At 41.1% G+C, this 21,147-nt stretch overlaps 1 protein-coding gene across 1 annotated transcript in view; it reads right to left on the bottom strand.

The window, feature by feature from the left end:
* The window catches only part of DDAH1 (dimethylarginine dimethylaminohydrolase 1), a 132,165-nt gene that overhangs the window by 26,427 nt on the left and 84,591 nt on the right, over window positions 1–21,147 (bottom strand). The window contains exons 2-4 of the mRNA XM_079777916.1: window positions 15,642–15,741; window positions 9,147–9,220; window positions 8,149–8,268 (exon numbers count right to left, since the gene is read on the bottom strand). Of these exons, the coding sequence (XP_079634042.1) occupies window positions 8,149–8,268; window positions 9,147–9,220; window positions 15,642–15,741 (294 nt within the window). The remainder of the gene's footprint in view (window positions 1–8,148; window positions 8,269–9,146; window positions 9,221–15,641; window positions 15,742–21,147) is intronic.

Raw genomic sequence — 21,147 nt, 5'->3', positions numbered from 1 at the left:
GGCCCTACAAACTCAGAGACCTAAAGCAACCACATAGGATGGTCTGAACATACAAATTCCTAACTAAAAGCGGTCATGGCATATAGTCATGTCCTAGGCCTGTAGGATCCTTGACAAAGGTCAATCTTTACCTTAAGTGAACCTGTCATCTTTTTAAAGATAATACTAGAGGCCTGGTGCACAGATACATGCACTGGTGGGTCCCTCAGCCTGGGCTGCGGGGATCAGGCCGAAACTGGCAGTCCGATATCCCCTGAGGGGGTCCCAGATTGCGAGAGGGCACAGGCCAGGCCAAGGGACCCCTTCAATGCATGAATCCATTCACCGGGCCTCTAGTATGCATATAAGATCTTTGGTTAATCTCTTCCCGCCCTCCTCCCTCCCCTCTTCCCTCTGAGATTCATCAGTCTATTCCATGTTTCCATGCTTGTGCATCGAGTGTCTGCCCCCTCGTGGTCAGTGTGTGTCATAGCTATTGGTCAAATGATCTAACGGTCGTACACTTAGCATATTAGCCTTTTATATATATAGATACCTTTGAAATGTAATCTTTTCCAGGTCCCTCAGGGCACACATAACCACACCAGAACACTAGACCATGGAATACCTCAGTGTTATCTTGTTCCCCCAAGAACCATCTCTGTGTGCTGTAAATGTTAATTATTAACTATCCTGTACCCACCAATATAAAAGAAATATGTGTCTGTTTTACTTTTAATCCAACCCCAGAGATTTCCCTGCTTTGCTTTCTCCCGCCTCCCTAATCTACCACCAATGGATTTCATGTAACCCCCCTTATATCTCCTACTTTAATTCTAATGTATAAAATAAGCTGCAAAATTGCCATTCTTCAGAGCATTTTCTCAATCTCTTGAGATTTTGTTTCCTGGGAATTGTCAGTTTGGCTCAAATAAACTCACAGAAATTCTCTACAGGTTTGGATGTTTCCTATGACATTCCCATAGTCCGTAGTGGTTTCTTTAGGGGTACATTCTAGGGCAGAAGTTTTTGGAAGGTGCAGGAATCCTCGAAGGCAGTGGCTCTCAACTTAGTCTGGGCAACCAGAATCACCTGTGGAGCTTTTAAGAAATGCGGGTACTTGGGCTCAGTCCCAGACCCAGAACATCCGCATTTTCTGAGCCAGGCCCCCTGGGGAGTGTGTTTTCAGAAATCCTCCAGGTGATTGTAAACCCACCTCTCACGAGGAGCCACTAATTGAAGGTCCCTGAGGGACATCTTTAGTAAGCAAGAGTCTTGGATCAAAATGCCCCTTAAAAGGCCATATACCCAATAGATGCTTGAATTCCCCCTACAACCTCCCACAGAGTCTGTTGAATAATTTTTGGTGTCCTATCACATAACAGACAAAATAAACAGCACTTTAAAAATAAATAATTTCAGTCTGGCTGGATGGTTCAGTTGGTTGAATGTCGTCTTGTGCACCGAAAAGGTTGCAGGTTCCATTCCTGGTCAGGGCACATACCTAAGTTGGGGATCGAATGGGAGGTGACTGTTTCTCTCTCACATAGATGTCTGTCTGTCTGTCTGTCTCTCTCTCTCTCTCTTTCCCTCCCTCTCTCAAAATCAATAAAAAATATCCTCGGGCCCTAGCTGGTTTGGCTTAGTGGATAGAGTGTTGGTCTGCAGACTAAAGGGTCTCCGGTTCGATTCTGGTCAGGGGCACATGCCCGGGTTGTGGGCTTGGCCCCCAGTGTGTGGTGTGTAGGAGGCAACTGATCAGTGATTCTCTCTCATCATTGATGTCTCTCTCTCTCTCTCTCTCTCCCTTCTTCTCTGACATCAATAAAAATATATTTAAAAAAAAAATCCTTGGGTGAAGATTAAAGATAAATAATCCCCGCCCCCCTGACATTTTTCTTGTAAGCTCAAGGGGAAAAACATAACATTATTCCCTTTCTCCTACTTGGCCAATTTTGCCTTCTTCCTGCCCTGAGACTAGGGCTGCAATTCAGCATGGCTGTTTTGGTATCAGAGCTTCAGATTATTTATTGCCTTGTTATGCCAACGCATTTTGTTTTTCGCCCCCACCCCCCCTTCTCCAAGTCTTGTTGGCAGACAGCTCTGGGAACAGTGTCAGATAAGCAACTGCTGCCAGGACGCGGAGCATAAACAGTTGTTACAAACTCAAAGGCTATTTAGTTTTATGTTAATTTTTAAATTCAGACGTGGTAGTTTTTTGTTTTTTTTAAATCATTGTTTTTTGGATCTGGCACATACAACTGGAACAGACAACCAGATAATAAGGCTAAATTAAACGGGCAATGGTATTGTTAGTATGCCTTTCATAGCAGAGACCCAATGTGGGAAATCTTGTGGCTACACAGTATGCTTCCCTGTGACAACAACTAAACATTCCAAGTCTTTATTTTTCCATTTCATTCACCCCGTTGATACCAGTTAACTCTCATTCTATCTTTTGTTTTTTGCTGTTGCTGTTCCAGTTGTCATTAAAGGAAATTCCAGGCAGTAAAAAAAACATACAAAATCAAAACACATTGAGGGTTTTTCCACCTTCACTTTTTATATGGCCATCTATAAAATAACATGGACATTTTTGGACATAAAGCCAAGGCTGAAGCTGAGTCAAAACGAGAGGAAATACGGTCCGAGTGACCTCTATTATGTACTCATTCAAAAGAAAAACACGCTGTGTGCTATGCAATTTAAATTACTGTAGTTGCAAAGCAGCCCAAGTCCTCATTTAAGGAATCTTACAGATGCAGTTAGTTATTTCAGGAAGTAGATAAGAAACCTAAAAGACAGTTTCATTGAGATGCATTATGAGCATTTTAATTTAAAATGGCAAGTCTGCTGGAATTCTACTTACTATATTTCAGCTCCATTTACATGACAAAGAGACAACAATGGAGTGGTGATCCCATAATTCTTTTATTACCACATCCTTTTAGTATTTCTACGAAAAAAAATTTAAATAATCATTCCTTGTGACACAAAATAATAGAGTTATTAATAAAAGGAAGGCCCCTAAACAAAACTGCCTTTCCGAAAGGAGAGAACTGGTCTCCTGCGTGGGGTGAGAAGGTGAATGCTCCTCTCGCTGCCTGGCCAGCAGGTGGCACAGCCCCCCCACTTGTCTGGACCACAGCCCCTTGAACTCCAACTCCAAGCTCTGGTAGGTCGGCAGCTTCCTCACCTGATTAGTTTCAGGAAAGTTTTAGCTAAGGGTCACTCCCCTCCCCACTTACTTCCCTGACTCCCACTTTGTCTCCCCTCCCCGCCCCCACTCCTGCCAATTTACTGGAGGACTGAATGCTATCAGCAAATTGAGTTAAACTTCTTTACTGTGAGTCCCTCCTAAAGGCAGGAATTATAATCAGTCCTCCAGCCACAGAGAGCATGATATTAATCCCGGTTCCCTTGGAATGCATCTAGAAAAAGAATGGGTGAGATGCGGTGCAAATCTACTCTTTACCGTGTCATTTTTCCCCTCCCTGACCTTATTGAGGTATCATTACCAATTAAAAATTGTATATATTTAAGGTCCACATGGGCTGGGGAAGGGGAATGGGGAGATGTTGGTCAAGGGGTACAAAGTTTTATCTTAGTTTTAAAAAGTCACAGGCTAGTCTGGAAAAGACAGGCAGCACATACAAGGTAAAGCAGAGGTTTGAGAGTTAGGTCTTACCTATGGAAAGTTATTTCTCTAAGTTAATCAGAGCCCACTTCCAACAATATAATACACGTATGTTTTTCTAAAAAGTTAAAGTAGAATACACAAAGTGGCCCTTTGGACCATGACTTCCTTCCTTCTTCTTAAAGTAACCCCTATTCTGACTGCTAATAACATAGAACAGTTTTGTCTCTTGTTTAACTTTAAATGAATGAAATAATAGAATACATGTTTTTTGGAGACTGACTTATTTTGCTCAAATTTTATTCGTGAGCAGGAGTTTCAGCTGTGCAGTAGCTAGATTCTCATGTCTCTGAGAAGGCAACATTTCTTCTGCAAGATACAAGTACGTCTATTGCCTGTGCATGAATTAATCGGACACTATTTTCTTTTATAGCTGGAGAGGCAGGATGAAGGTGGTAGTTGCCCAGGGGCATGAAGGAATGATGGAAAGTCTGGGAGAAAAAAACAATAGAAAGGGCAGATTGCTCTAAAGACTAATTTTGCTTAGATAATCATATTTCTAAGATAAGACTTCATGTCAAATATCTTTTTTGTTGTTGCTATTAATCCTCACCCGAGGATACTTTTCCGTTAATTTTTAGAGAGAATGGAAGGAAGGGAGAGAGAGAGAGAAACATCAATGTGAGAGAGACACATCGGTTGGTTGCCTCCCACACACACCCTGACCTGGGCGGGGTTGAGCCTGCAACCAAGGTATGTGCCCTTGACCATAATCGAACTCTCCACCCTTCAGTCTACAGGCCAAAGCTCTATCCACTGGGCCAAACCATCTAGGGCATGTCAAATATCTTTAGGAATTTGTTCAATCAACCTAACCTCCAGTTCCCTGGCCATATCAACAGTAAAATGCAGTAATAATTGTCCTCCTTTCTCCCTTCTGTGCATTAAATACACTCTGTGTTAAATGTGTATTAAATGTACCCTGTATTCAATGTGTTCTAGGCTTTTTAGCAGAGAGTTGCTAAAGTCTTCTTAAATAGATGATTTCATCGAAATATCCAATGCACACACTATGAAATCTACTACAACCTTAGACAGGTATGATGACTAGCTACCTAAGAAGCCACTTCATTAACCAAGAATAGATTGCAAGCCATCACCAAGTATTCTGAATGCAAGAAGAAACCCTTGGGCTCTCAGCTTGGCATAAATATGTAAGAAGTGGTTTTTAGACTCTGGAGGAAGCAAGCACTCTGCAAACAGTGACAGATTTGGGAAGTAATCAAGCTTTCAGTGTGCGGTGTGGGAAGACACAGTTCACTTCTGTTTAAATGCCTTCAAAGACATGCCCAAGTGGCCAGAGGCTTCTCTACACAGGCAAGACGGAGACATCAAGATTTGCAAGGGAAAAACAGGTATCTGGGACCAAACTCACATCTTTCCTGAGAGAGGGCAGATCCTAGTTACAAGCAAAGAAAGAAAAAGAAAAAGGGATGAGAAGCATAGTTTTGGGGCAGGCAGGGGGAGAAATGGGAAGCTCAGCTAGAACAAATCCATGGGAAAAATAATAGGAAAGGTTGTGAATAGAAAAAGAATGGGTGTTGTGTGCGGCGCGCAATTGGTGAGAGGAGAATCAGGGCCCAGGAAATTTTTTTCTGAAACCATAAGATCCCATTCAAAACGCTTTATTTCATTGGATTTCAGTATTTTCACATGTGAAATGGAAAAAGTAAAACCGCTATGCTTTCATTACTTGCAAATGATGTGTTTGTCTCTACCCATTTGTCTTCTTGCCTGTCTTCATCAGTTTTTTTATATCTCAAAATTAGTAGTAGGACTTACCCCACTGTCAATTTAATTGATTGTTCTGACACAGGAGCCCAAACTGTTCTCAAATAAATAAGCAGTTCAGTTCACTAAATCTGCATTTCACCCACCCACCTAGTTCTGACCTGAGAACATTCCCTCACACCGATCTCATTAGTCCTCAGCTCAGTTTGTCCTCCTGCTTTCATTACCAGGGAAGAGGACCTTCTGTGATGCTAGGACATGGCAGGTGGCATTGGCCAGCTCCACAGGCCCATGGTTTAGGAAGCACATTGGCTGATAGAAAATATGATCTCCAAAGAATGCCTTTGTAGCCAGTGAGGATTATTTATAGCTTCTGACACAGAAGGTTTCAAGTATAGAGTGAACATCACTGTTAACACAAACTCGAATGAACTCTACAGGAAAGAGAATGCGAAAGGCTTGGATTCCCGCCCCCCCGCTCCCCCCAGGTCATCAATGGTCCTCTTTTCTGACTGCAGGGTCTTCCCCTCTAATTTTTTTTTCCCAAAAGAAATGATGGTCCAACGTCTCTGAAGCAATACAGACCCTACTTTCCAGAGCCTTGTGGGTACCCAGACTCCAGCATCATGGAGATAAAAGCATCCTCTTCCACACTTTCAGTCCCTACCTCTTCAGACTTCACCTCCCCCAGCGGTATCTCCAGGAGCCCACAGAAGACTGTTTATTAGGTGGGCTAGTTTGCATACTGCTCATGGATGTACTTTGCTCAGTCTTTGTTTATACCATGGCCCCACCTGCAACATTCTCTCACTGAATCCCACCCTGACAACCCTCTAAGACCCACGGCTAGCCCCATTTTTCTCCAGGAAGCTCTCTCTGAATATCTAGCCCTCAAGGAGCTCCCTTCTCTCCTCTGAATAACAGTTAGGGCTCTTTTATAGAATGCCGGTTAACCATATTGTATTATCCCTACATTTTTTACCTGTTAGTTTCTCCAGAGTATCTGAGTTAGGGAGAAACCTATTTGAGTTAGGGATCAAGTCTACCCAGAATGGCAGATGGGGCTACTTTTTCTAATTTGTCTACCAGAGGAGGTTCTTTCTGTTAATTCACACAAAGGCACAGTATAAACCCTCTCCTTCCCTTCTAATCAATTTTAGACATGCTGGCATGGAAAGATACCATGGAAAGATGTCCCTAAGGAGAAAAATAATCTCCCTAGAGTCCTCAGAGTGACACCATTCATCAAATTCTCGTTCAAGAGCCCACCACTTATTTATTTATTTATTTTTTAAAATATATGTTTTTAAATTGATTTCAGAGAGGAAGGGAGAGGGAGAGAGATAGATAGAAATATCAATAATGAGAGAGAATCATTGATCAGCTGCCTCCTGCACGCCCCACACTGGAGACTGAGCCCTCAACCCAGGCATGTGTACTGACTGGGAATTGAACCGTGACCTCCTGGTTCATAGGTCCACACTCAACCACTGAGCCATGCCGGTTGGGCCTACCTTTTTTATATGCTGAAAGTGACAAAGCCTTCCAGATAAAGCAGAACACAAGGAAGCAAAGGAAAAGCCACCACATTCAAATTCTGAGTCAGATGGTTCAGCAACAATTGTTCAAAGTTCTAGAAATACAATCAAAGATACAGTTTGAGAAAAGGAAGACAGAAAGGCCAGGTGAGCTGGCTAAAGGAAACGCAGAGGGGAAATTCAGCAACTGGGAGGCAATGATTGCTTCCCACACAAACTGTACCAAGTCGAGCACCGAGGTAAAAGAATAAAGAACCGAAAGGGCAAAAAAAGAAATTGTGCAACTTGGGGCACATAGATTTCCTCTCTTTGCCTGAGAGGAGTTTCTGTCTTTGGTCCTTCCGTAGGTCGTGTTTGTTGTTGAGCAGGACCACCTGAGAGGAATGGGTGGTAGTCCTAACCCGCCATTTAGTTGGGGTGAGTCACTTGATCTAGTTCTCCTGTGCAAAATGGAGTTAATACTATGTCTTTCATTCATTCATTTATTCATTCACTCTCCATTCACCAGATATTTATTAAGGTCCCATTATGGGCTAAGCTAAGCACAAAGGAGCACAATGGTTTTCGCCCTTATGCAGAGCTCTGATCAACTCACAGGTTTGTTAGAGAAGAAAAGTGTCTTTGAACTGTACAGCAATCTAATATGGAAAGTCTCTTCATTATCCATAGCTTCCACTCATGACCAAGCTGCGTGACCTGGGCAAATCATATTTTTTTCTGGACTTTCCTATTCTCATCTGTGAAATGAGAAAGTTCCTGTCCTAAAAGTTAGGTACTCTACACGCATATGAGGAAGTCCAGAGTTTTAGATCCTTTTGAATCATGGCTTGCTAAAAGATTGTTGTGAAACAGTGCAGATATAGAAAAGGATAAGACTAATATCACGACCCCTTGTGCACCAACGACCAAACTTTGGAGAGAAACATTACAAGGAGCTCCACTGCTGGCTCCCTCCTTTTCCCCAGAGGAAATAACTGTGATGAGTTTGATGTTTATTCCTCTGAATCATGGCCTTTCTAGGAAACCTGGTGTGTGAGTAAGAATGGTTCATCACCTGGGTGCTCCTGACGAATGAGAAGTCATGACAGTGTATGTCAGAGAAAGCTCAAGCGCCAGCCTGCTCTCTCCCTGCCACCCCTGCAGACAGAATCAGAAAAGCCATGTGGCCGGCATTCCCTAGAAGGTACCTCGTTTTGTATTTACCTTGAGGGCCTTCTGCGCAGATTCACTGGATCCAATTGCGATTAGGTTAGGCCCAGCCATGCTGCAGGAACTCTTCAAATGCAAAGTATCGGCCACCGGGACTGTGGAGACCGCATAGTCCTATGCAAATAGTAGAAACGAGCAGTTTGGCATTGTGGAATCATTCTGAAACCCACTTACACCTGCCTGAATCACGCTTGCTCCTCTGGAGGCTGCCAGGGGCCTGAATATCTGGAAGGAAAGCTGGGGCCCCCAGGTTTTGGTATTGCCAGTTAAATGAAGACTGCTTCTAAGAAGAAAGGACACAGCTTTCTTCCAGATGTGTGCTTGTTGATCCACGGTGTGGCTACTCTGAAAGGACGTGTCTCCTGATCCCGCGCAAACTAGAGCCTCACGTCTTCAGGGGGAACAGAGCTTCATGGGGGTTCTAACCCTTCCTAAGCAGTCGGGAGAGCCAACCTGTTAGTGGTCAACCGAGTGAAGGGAACTTGAGAAGATGTGCGCAACACCTAGCACAGTTTTCAGCACCCGAGTACAGGTAATCCTTCATTCCAATCTGAAAAATCCACATTGCAGGTTAGAGTCCATTGGGTCTCCAGATTTTTTTTAAAAGTCATCGACTGTGCCATGAACACTTAGTGGTTGTCTGGTTATATAGGGTGTCCCCCCCAAAATGCATACACACACTTTGAAAATTTATAAGGCAGTGTTTATTAAAACACATTTCCTTTTCGAAATGGAGCTATCAGAAAGCGTGCATACATGTTTTGGGACACCTTGCATACTGGGAGAACACAGATGTCCATGATAACTTTGTTGCTGCTGTGGTAGCTCAATAAAGCCTATTTATTTATTGAGAAATCAACAAACATATAAATACTAGGAATTAGTTTGCAAAGCTGGTGACATATAAATACCATTATTCATGACCTCTGGGTTCAGTGGGTCTGAATATTTATTAATTACTCTGTGCCAGGCATTAATGGTCTTTCACCTACCTTAAAAGTATCAGCCAAGATTTCAGCACCTCGTTGATTTGTCCTTTTGGAAAGGCCCACAAAAAATTCTCTGCCTATAATAAATGACATAGAACACAGTGAGTGGGTGGCCCCAATGATAGCACACTATTCGTTAATCCTAATATATAAAAACCCAGGGTCTGTAATGTCCAAAACAACCGAAGGCTCGACCAACCAAAAGTCAGTCCTGCAGTCAGTGCTGGGGTGCTGTGGCGACCCAGGACTGACTGCCGAGGGGGCTGCGGATCAGGCCCGAAGAGAGGCCCAAAGAGAGAGGCAGGGTCTGATCCAAAGCCTCCGTGGCAGCTGTTGGTCAGCCGTTGACTCTCTCTTTCTCTCCAGGCTTCGCCAGCAGCTGTGCCTGTTTCTCTCTGGGCCTCCTCGGGGGCTGCTGATCAGCCCCGCCTCTATGATCAGGCCTGGAGATGCTGACTGGCATAGAAACTGACCATTCAGAACCAAATCTGGGTGAACTGTGAGGAGCAAATGGCTGCCTAGGAGGCGGAGCTTTTGACACTAACTGGCATAGAAACTGATCAATCAGAAACAAATTGGCCAGCAGTGGAAGGCAGTTGAGGGAGAGATCAGGTTGGTATGGGAAAGCAGTTAGGGGTGATCAGGCAGGCAGAGGCAGTTGGGGGCGAGATCAGGCCAGCAGGGGAGAGCAGTTGGGGGCGAGATCAGGTTGGTATGGGAGGGCAGTTAGGGGCAATCAGGAAGGCAGGCAGAGGCAGTTAGGGGCGATCAGGCAGGGAGACAGAGGCAGTTAGGGGCAATCAGGCAGGCAGGCAGGTGAGCAGTTAGAAGCCAGTGGTCCCAGATTGTGAGAGGTCCCAGAACAGGCCTAAACCGGCAGTTGGACATCCCTCAAGGGGTCCCCAATTGGAGAGGGTGCAGGCTGGGCTGAGGGAACCCCCCTCTGTGCACAAATTTTGTGCACCGGGCCACTAGTCTATAAATAATGAGCTCAGAACATCACACAGTTCTTTCCTACCACAGAGGGCAGGTGTACTCATCCTCTGCCCTCTGCTCTTTTTACTAGTACACAAATCTGATTTCAAACGATTGCCCTTAGAGATAAACCTTTTCAAATTCATAGAGATGGAGACTAGAATAATGATTGCCAGGTCTTGGGGGAAAGGGGAACTGGGGAGTCAGTGCTCAATGGATACAAAGCTTCAGTTTGGGGAAGGGAAAAAATGCTGGAGATGCATGGTGGTGATGATTGCACAACCATGTCAATGTAGTTAATGCCTCTGAGCTGTGCACTTAAAAATAGTTAAATGGTAAATTTTTATGTTATGTATATTTTACCACAATAAGAGAGTTATGTTTTTATTTAGGAAACAATAGGATAAACATAGGAATGTTTAGTGGCAGATTGACATGTTTTTTTTTGGTAATGGTATGATTGTGTTATCCCATAAGAAAATTCACTACATACAAATCAAAACTTAAGTTAGGGAAAAGTCTTTTACTTGACAAAAGTATGACTCACTTTATTTAAAAAGTTGAAAAGAAGAACACAAAATTTCCTTAATTAAGATTAAAAATAGATTTATAAATTAGACATATAATTTTTAAGAAAAACATTTACTGCATTAAGCAAATTCAAACAAATTTATAATAGGGCTTGCACAGTATTTTCGTTTTCAAAGTTTAAGGCAAGGTAGGAAAGTACAAAGAAAAGCAAAATGCTTATCTCTTTAAAAGTAAGTTGGGCCGAAACCAGTTTGGCTCAGTGGATAGAGCGTCGGCCTGCGGATTGAAGGGTTCCAGGTTCGATTCTGATCAGGGGTATGTACCTTGGTTTCGGGCACATCCCCAGTAGCGGGTGTGCCGGAGGCAGCTGATCGATGTCTCTCTCATCGATGTTTCTAACTCTCTATCCCTCTCACTTCCTCTCTGTAAAAAATCAATAAAATATATTAAAAAAAAAAAGTAAGTTGGACTTCTGTTTCTTGCAGTATGGCGGGCTAGATCCTCTAAATGGCCTTCCTAGTAAAAAAGAACTGATAAAAAGTGCTGAAATTGAAATATTGAAAAGAATTGTTTTGATTGTATGTTTCTTATATCATTTTCTTCTATACCAATTCATCCTCTGTTTCTTTTCCTTCCTCACCTCATTCTTTCATAGGAGAAAATAGGTCATTTGTCCTATTGACTATCCTACATTTTAGATTTGGCTGATTGCTTCCTTGTGTGTGTATCATCTAACATTAAATTGTTCCTTTATGCTTTTTATTTATGGTAAACTAATAGTTTCATGCAGATGATTAATTAGATTCTTTTTAAATTTTAATTACTAGGATAGGAGTACTTCAGAGGTGGGGCTGTGCGTCTAATGCATGAAGCCATGACTGACTCTCACGTTTTCGGTGCTACTAGAATGAGCAGTGTGTTCAGGTGGCCTCAGTCCCATTGATCCATTAGGAAGCTCCCATCAAGCTTTTACATAAAGGGTTTAACATCCTCTGATGATCATTGCACAGATCCATTATTTTATTAGGGATCTACATTTACTGGATAGAACTGTAAGAAGAAAATCTTCCCGCATTCAAGTATTTGGTCTATTTGAAATAGAATTTATAAAGGAAAAATAGGTTACATGTTTGAGCCTTTGTCCCAGCAATAACAACTGATATGTGTGTTTTTTAAAAAAACACAAAACAATAATACATTATTATCCACTAGTGGGTCAAAGGATAAATCCTAATGGAAATAAAATAAAAAACATTTAGAAGTAATGATAACAAAAATATTAACCTCAAATGATGAAGGATTCAGCTACGGCAGCACTTGGAGGGAAAGTTACATAGCTTTTAAATGTTTATACTATGATAAGCAAAGGTTCAAAATTCAAGAGACAGAATTCCCACTTGAAATGTAAGACAAAAAGAACAGGATGAAAAGAAAGAAATCTGAAGGAAAGAAATAAAGGTAGAAATAGGAAGGAGAAAGGAAACATACAAGAGAGAGGGTTCAACAAGGCCAAAAGTTGGATCTTTGAAAAGATTTTAAAAATGGACAGATCTTTGGCAAGAAAAAAAGAGAAGGCACAAATTAATGTTATGAATGAAAAGGAGACATGGCTATCGTTGTGAAGCTTAAAACAGATATTTGGAAGATATGAATAACTTTGATTATTATTATTTTTTGTTAATCCTCACCCAAGGATATTTTCCATTGGTTTTTAGGGAGAGTGGGAGAGAGAGAGGGAGAGAGAGAAATATCAATATGACAGAAACACATCTATTGGTTGCCTCCAGCATCAGCCCCGACCAGGGCCTAGGCCGGGGAGGAGCCTGCAACTGAGATACGTGCCCGTGAATCAAACCTGGGACCCTTTGGTCTCCAGGCCGACGCTCCATCCACTGAGCCAAACCAGCTAGGGCGAAGATATGAATAACTTTATAACCAACATTTGAAAACTTAGAGAAAAGATAAAATCTTAGAAAAATGGAACTCACCAAAACTTACTCAGGAAAACCTCAATAATGATATAATCATTAAAGAAACAATGTAAGTTTAAAATCTCCCCCCAAGAAAGCACCAGCCTCAAGTCCTGTTTGTAGGTAAGTACTATCACAGCTCAAGGAATACACAATTCAAATAGTACTGACTACAGAATAGAAACATAGGAAATGTTTCCTAATACATGTTATGAGGTTAATAGAACTCTTTCACCAAAGCCAGACAAGAATAACAAGAAAGAAAAATTACAGGCTACAGAAACAAAAGTCTCAAAATACCAACAAACTAACCTGTAGAAAAAATAGAATATATCATGACCAAATTGGGTTTCATCTCAGGAATGCAAGATTGGTGAACTATCAGAGAGTCAATTAATGTAATTAACCACATCAATAAATTAAAGAAGGAAAATCATATAATCATCTCACTGAAGCAAAAGAAAAAAGTTTTTCCATTTCTAGCTTTTTACTTTAGAAAAACTCTTACGCATGTCCCCAGGGGACAAACACAAACATGTACATAGCAGCACTGAAGAAATAGACAAAAACTGGAAAACAATCAAATGTACAGCAGCAGTAAAATGAATAAATATATCATGATCTATTCTTACCACAAAATACCACACAGCTCTGAGGATGAACTATAGCTACCCACATCAAATTAACTCAGAAGCAGAAAAATCACACAAGTCTTCATAGACTATGACCCTAATCTTACAAAGCTATAAGATAAGCAAAACTAAACAACATATAGTTTAGGAATACAGGCACTGAGATGTGACTCAAAGAAAGGCAAGTAGTGCTTGAATTGTACACTTAAAGATGGTTAAAATGGCCGTAGCCAGTGTGTTCAGTGATTAGAGAATTGGCCTGCACACCAAAGGGTCTCAGGTTCAATTCCTGGTCAAAGGCACATATGTACCTGGGTTGTAGGTTTGATCCCCAGCCACAGTAGGGGCACTTTCGGGAGGCAACCAATCAATGTGTTTCTCTCACATGATCTCTCTCTCTCCCCCTCCCTCCCTCGCACCCTCCCTCCCTTCTTCGACTCTCTCTTTAAAAAATCAATGGAAAAAATATCCTTGAGTGAGGATTAACAACTAAAGAAAAAGGTAAAAATGTCAAATTTTATGTGCTACATATTTTACCACAATTTTTAAAAAGAGAAGTAGGAAATAGAAGGCAGGACCAGATTTCAGTATGAATGGGGTGCCAAGCAGATAAAGATTTTAATATCTCAACACAATCTCAGTTTTGAATAAAATAACTTTTAAGATATTAAGAATTGAATATTACAAAAAGCAAGTTTGCAGATAGTGTCAAAGGCAAGCCTCCATGCTTAGTACTAGAAATTGGGGCAAACACATCAGGCTTGAGATGCTGTGGAAAGACCTTTGACCAATGGTCTTGACCAGAAGAGGCTTCTGGTATAAGTTGTGGCTAACACTGATGAAGGTTTAGGAAATCTGTTTAGCTTCGCTGCATGGCAGTGAACACAGCTTGTTTCAAAGCATACTTCAAATATTATCAGTACCTGCTTACAAGTTACTTATTATATGGCTATGTTTTGGTTAAAAAAAAAAGAGTCTTATTGTAAGGAAGTGTGACTTATACATTTATCTTTTCACAAAAGGCTATTGTCTAAGAGAAATGGGCTGTTGTTCTGGGCTGCCAGAAGGAATGAAGGTGCCATCCAGGGGAGACGTGCAGAATATTCTAAGGGGAACTTACTAGGCAGATTCAGAGTCTGCGTGGCCTCAGCAGAGCTGAGAATACAGGGCTGGCCTCGCTGACTCCTTATTCTGTGTTCTTATGGCTCAACGGGTATGCACACCAAAACCGGGGACGGGCCGCTGCCCGTGACCGTGGAAGCACAGCTGTGCAGCACACAACCCCAGGGATGTTGTTCACAAGCCTATGACAAGAGTGACGCCCCCAGGAGCTCGGCAGCTCAGTGGTCTCACCCATACATATGTGATACCCAACAAGAAACTACCCAAATGTCACGGGAGAAATCCTCCTCCTCCCCCAGGAACATTAATTCTATCAAAACACAAGTAATACAAGACATTTTTATGTTGAAATGAAGATGGCTCTGTTTTGTCTATGTACATGGGATTAGATATGATTCACATCAGTGAACATCTTGGACTTCCAAGAAGCTTCATGCTTTCAGTGGGCCTCTTGGGGTCACATTCCTATATCCCCGGATCAGCCTCTGCTGGGAGGGCGACATCTGTGAAACAAGTATTTATTCCCTGACATATAGAGGGTAGATAATAAACTCTCACTACAAATTAAAAATCATTATTGATGTCTTGCTTCTCAGTACAACCAGAATGGATCTGGGTATCCAGAGCTTGGCACAGGACTTTACAGAACCATCATGATCATAAAGAGTTGGGAAGGTTAAATGCTAAAATCTTGCTTTCTTTAGTAGCTACATTCAACCTACTGTAAGATCTGGTTCCAGTTAGATCAATCATAACATGAGATGTTTATATTTTGTTAAGCTCTGCTATTACTCATTTGGCATTAAGCCAGGTCAATTTGCATTGATAATTATTTAAATTTGTCTTGCTAACTGGGAAGAAAATTATTTGCAAATGACACATCTTGAATTAAGAATTTTAAAAATACAAACCAGATATATTGTCACACAATGAAAAACCATGCAACCCATAAACTCACGTTGTAGAACAACACAGTAGTCAAAACTTACAAAATGTTAAGTAAATATTGATAACATTCTTGTTAAAAATGTGCAAATGCATGCATACAAAAGTGCTAAAAGGACATACATCCAAATATTGAAATGTTTATCTTTGAATGAAAGTTCATTTTTGTGTTTTTTTTCTCTTTGCTGCTTTTCTGTATTTTCCAAATTTCTTGCATTTAGCATTTTTTACTTTGGTAATTAAAAAAACTATAGTTAAATAAGTTACTATGAGCCCTATATTAGAAATATTTTTAGATAGAAAAAAAGTAAATACAATTATACCTGTGAATAAGACGTCTCCACCATCTAAGGTTGCATTTTCATCTTTCATCTCTACTATATTGAGCTGAAGTTTTTCTAATGCTTCTTTCATCATGTCAACCTGTTGAAAATGATCCAGATTAATATCTTAACATTTTCTAAAAGAAAAACCAATCATCTAAAACGTCTGAACACTGAATCATGCTCCCATGTGCAACCACGTGCGCGCGCGCGCGCGCGCGCACACACACACACACACACACACACACACACACCTTTGTGAATATATGTAGTATAGTTTGGACCAGCCATGGTCATTTGCAAAATAAGAAATTATCTTTTAGAAATCATCCATTTCATCCCCTTCTAGCTCAAGGTTAAGTGAATATTATAGTCCCTTCTTCTGTTGGAAGGTTAACTAGTTAGGACACTATTGGAAGAGTGACTACTTAGGAGACTGTTGGAACAGCGACTAGTTTGGTCATATGAGTCAACAAAGGTGGGAGGCAGAATAGCCAATCCTCCTACCCTTCCCAGAAAGTACAAGATTTAATTTTAAATGTTAAGTAAGAATTGCACACACATGGAGTGATATGTGGAAGGACTATCAACGACAATAACCAGTACCTTGAAATCTCAGCACATAGGAAGTCATTGTTTTCTATTCAAATATTTTCTAAAAATGTCAGGACATCTAAGGCTTCTTTGTAAATCTGAACTGTTATTTAAATTTAAACTGGGTCCCTACAGGTGATTAACAAATACAATGATTGCAATCAAACTGAAGCATAGGTGAAAATGAGTTTCAGGGACTTTCTGTAATCCCAGGCTGAAGTCTCAAGCACAGAGATATTCTGGGCTAAACGAGGGAGTGCTTTTCTTGAGGTTCACTTTAATACAAGAAAACAATTTAATGCATAACCGATGCCCTTTGAAGTTCACAATGCAATGCACGTCCTTCTAGCGGCGCAACATAACAATTTAAATACTTCTGAAAGGTCTGTATAACCTTGAACATAGTGACGACATACATGGAGAAGACATGAGTAGCTAAGGGAAAAACAAGAGATCACATGACATTGGGGAAAGCAGGTAATGCTGCCAAAATACATGCCAGTTCACATAGTGAATTGTCAATGAAGAGTTAGGAGACATAAACATAGCAGAGTAACCTCTAGACTCTGAGAGCAAGCATGTCAAACTCAAAGGCTAACACGGGCCAAGTAAATGAGGCATGCGGCCCGCGGGCCACGAGTTTTACGTGCTTACTCTAGAGTAATAAAAATATGGAAATACTTTGACAACAAGCCTGACATTCATGCAGTTAAAAAAGGTGAAAAGGGATACAAAATAAAATAAATATCTCATCTCATCCTTGTCCTGGAACTCATGTAAAAATTCCACAAACCAGAGTGACTCAGAACAATAAAAAATTATTTCCGTGGATGCAATGTGACCTCTTTTCACAGCAGAATAGGTTTTTCTATGTAACCGGAAGTGGAAATCATTGCTGTAGCATAAACAAAGAAGCAAAACCAACATTTACCATGACTTGTTGGGCAGCAGTGAACACAGGAAAACACACAACGGTTTCCTTCTGTGGCATCTGCCTCTGTGTCTATGGAAAATTCATTCAGCTTAGAGAGATCTTGAGAACAGAGCGACTGTTACCTTTCGTTTCTATTACGAATGCTACTGCTTCTGTTATAACAACATTTCAAAGGTTACTCAGAATTCAGCAGTGACACTTTCTGGTGTGAAAAGTGTACATGTAATATCTCAAGTTAGGAACTTTATTCAACTCTTAAGTGTTTAAAGAGAACAGAAGTAGGGCAGCTAACATATACCAGTTTCAGAAATAATGTATTTCTTTAAAAATCCTACATCTTTCAAATTAAAAATTTAGAGGATAAAATGCTTGTGTTTTTTAAAAGTTAAATCAGCTGCACTGACATTAAAAAACTGGTCTTGGCCCTAGTTGGTTTGGCTCAGTGGATAGAGCGTGGGCCTGCGGACTGAAGGGTCTCTGGTTTGATCAGGTCAACACATGCCGGGTTGTGGGCTCCATCCCTAGTAGGGGTGTGCAGGAGGCAGCCGATCAATGATTCTCTCTAATCATTGATGTTTCTATCTCTCTCTCCCTCTCCCATCCTCTCTGAAATCAATAAAAAAAAAAGTATAAAAAAACAACTGGCTTTTGTACAAGGGCATTACTCCCCCTCCCCTTTTAAAAAAATATTCAGTGATATCTATATAAACAAAGTCATCAAGGTAGGTACAGACCACAAACACTGATAATACTATATTACTTTCAGAGCTAAGGGTATGGACAAAAAATTTTTTGTTTTAAGCATCACATAAATGTCAGGAGCCAAGAGTCAATCACAAATTAATTCTAACATTGTTTCAGTGAGCTAATGAAGCAGAATCTCACGGAAACTTGGTCCTCACCATAGGCTTACTTCCTCAGGCCTGAGGACAAAGCATTCTTCACATAGCTGTCCTTTATCTATAGTCAGCACCCTTTGCCCCATCCTTTATCTATAGTCAACACCCTTTACGACCTTAGCCAAATTATCTAAGTCCATATGACCCGCTCAGCCCCCACCCCTCCTAGGCATCTCCCCTTCTAGAAACCACATATAAGGAACAGTGTAAGAATAAAATTTGGAGGCTTGATCAGAAACCCATTTGTCTTGCCTCCATTCTTCGCGTCCCTTGTCTGTTTCTCATTCTCTTAGGTGCGCCGCCTCGGTAACCCCGTTAGAAGACCCCGCTGGCCGGGGCACATAAACAGTTTTGAAAGTGGCAGGACCACATGGCATCAAATCAGCAATGCTAACCCCCGGGAGATTTCTGGAGAAGAAACAAGAGAGGCTCAACCACAAGCTGTACATGGAGAGCTGCATACCCTGGGCACAAGGGTTCCATGAAGCAGACAAACTCAGCTGCAAACAAGGTCCAGTATTGCCCTGACACATGGACCCATAGCATGCCAGCTACTCTGGCAGTTAAAACACTAAAGATGCCCTGGCTCGGTGGCTCAGTTGGTTGGACCATTGTCCTGTGTACCAAAATGTTGCGGGTTCAATTCCCGGTCAGGAAAACATACCTAGGTTGCAGGTTTGATCCCGGTCAGGGCGAGTACTGAAGGCAGCCAATAGATGTTTCTTTCTCTCTTTCTCTCCCCTTCCTCTCTCTCTCAAATCAATAAACATATCCTTGGGTAAGGATGTAAAAACAAACACTAAATATAACTATGGAAGTGGGAATTTTTGCAGGAAAAGATCCAAACGCTGAGCCTTCAAGAAACTGTCTATTCTGTGGATACATAGCCATAGTTAATGTTGACTTACTTAACTTTCAAGAAAAAAATAAATAAAGGCCAAAAAACACACCCACCTTTCACAGAGACACCTTACAGAGTAGAATTTAGCATTACTCAGGGTGGGGGGCACTGTGAGAACAAACAGTATTAATTCCAAAGGCTGAGTTGAATGGATCAGTTTAGTCCATGAAATTAGAAATAAAAAGGGTAGAGAAACGTCTTCATTAATTAAAATATTATCCATATAATTTGCATCCTCTATTCTAAAGATTTACATTTCTTCCTTCCCTTTTCACTCTACATGTTTATTTGATCTTTTTACTTTATACTGTAAACATATAATTTTTACCGCATTTCTTTTGCCCCAAGTCTTCTCCTCCCACCCTGTGCTACAGATTCCTCTCCTGACAGCAGCGGGTTCAGATGAACTCTGCTACTTCCATTCACCCAACTCAAACATCTTTCTTGGAAGAGCTGGTACTAGTTTTTAGGTAATTATATTTTCCTCCCCCCTCCTCCTTTTTTTTTCTGGAGTACTAATGTAAAAAATGTAGTGTTACTGGTTACATGCTCAGCCCCTCCATTGGGAATGTCTGTATTGTGTAGCGTTATGATCAAGGGCCTGGAATTCAAATCTCTGCTCTGCTACTTACTAGCCAAGTGATCCTAGGTTGCTGAACTTTCTGAACTTCAGTTTTCTCATTGCTAAAACGGGTGCTTAGTCAGACTGGTACCGACTTCCTAAGCTCCTCCTGACCATTAAATACATCTTAAGCATTTAGTACATAGTAATTGCGCAATAAACATTAGATATGTCTTCTATTATTTTTATGAATACCAGGTTGTGTGCACTCAGTGACAAATACTTGTACTATGAAACTGACCCACAAAAGAAAACGGTTTCTTTTTCTTTGTACATTTGGACAAGTTTCTCATATTTTACCACTACATGACAGATCCCATCTGCTTTCCAGGGAATTAAAATTACAGTCTTTTCTGCAAAGCCAATGTAAAGTCAGAACACAAACACTGAGGATACATTTAAATTTAAATCATTCCAATTTTATTTCCTCCCAGCTCCTGGAAGCTGTCAGGCTATGTGGTAGATTTCTTGTGAACCTCTGCTTCGAAATAGCCGCTGGAGGTACTACATAAGGTGGGAAGTGGGCCTGTCTGGTAAGACACCCCACAGGCCTCAAAACAGCGTTAGGCAAGATGATATAGAATGATTACAGTTACTAAAGGCATTATCACTCTAAAGGGCTTGGTCTAAAGAATTCCCCCTCTTTTTTTTTTTAAGTTAAAATTTTTTTAATTTTTAAAATTAAATCTTTATTGTTGAAAACATTACATATGTACTCTTTTTTCCCCCATTGACCCCCTGTAGCCACCCCCACCCCCACCCCAGGCCTTCACCACCCTATTGTCTGTGTCCATGGACTATGCATATATGCATACAAGTTCTTTGGTTGATCTCTTCCCACCCACCCACCTTCCCCACCTTCCCTCTGAGATTCCCTAGTCCCATGGTTGGCAAACTGTGGCTCGAGAGCCACATGCAGCTCTTTGGCCCCTTGAGTGTGGCTTTTCCACAAAATACCACGGCCTGGGCGAGTCTATTTTGAAGAAGTGGCATTAGAAGAAGTTTAAGTTTAAAAAATTTGGCTCTCAAAAGAAATTTCAATCATTGTACTGTTGATATTTGGCTCTGTTGACTAATGAGTTTGCAGACCACTGCCCTAGTCTGTTCTATGCTTCTATGTCTCTGGATCTATTTTGTTCATTAGATTCCACATATGAGTGAGATCATGTGATACTTGTCTTTCTCTGGCTTTTTCGCCCCCCTCTTTCTTAATGCCTAGTCTCCTTTTCTTACCGTTTCTGTTCTACTCTCTTCTTACCTTCTTTATGGCTCTCATTTTTTGTTCCTTATTTGTCCTATCATGTTTACATCATCATCCTGTCTTCCATTTCACTCCTTTGGGGTTCTCATGGTGAATAGAAAGAACTGGGGATTTGAATACAGGTCCTATTACTTATTAGCTATGTGACATGGGATGAGTTAACCACTTGGAGCCTAAGTTTCCTAATCCGAAAATGGGATAATGTTTTCTCTCTAACAGGGATTATGTGGATAGCAAACAAACTGATACATACAAGGCACCTAGTTCAGTATCTGGCACATTATGATCAAAACCA

The sequence above is a fragment of the Cnephaeus nilssonii genome (genome assembly GCF_951640355.1).
Source record: "Cnephaeus nilssonii genome assembly, chromosome: 7".
In the NCBI taxonomy this organism is placed as follows: Eukaryota; Metazoa; Chordata; class Mammalia; order Chiroptera; family Vespertilionidae; genus Cnephaeus; species Cnephaeus nilssonii.
The sequence above is the reverse complement of the archived record's forward strand: the minus strand, read 5'-3'. Positions and strand labels throughout refer to the sequence as shown.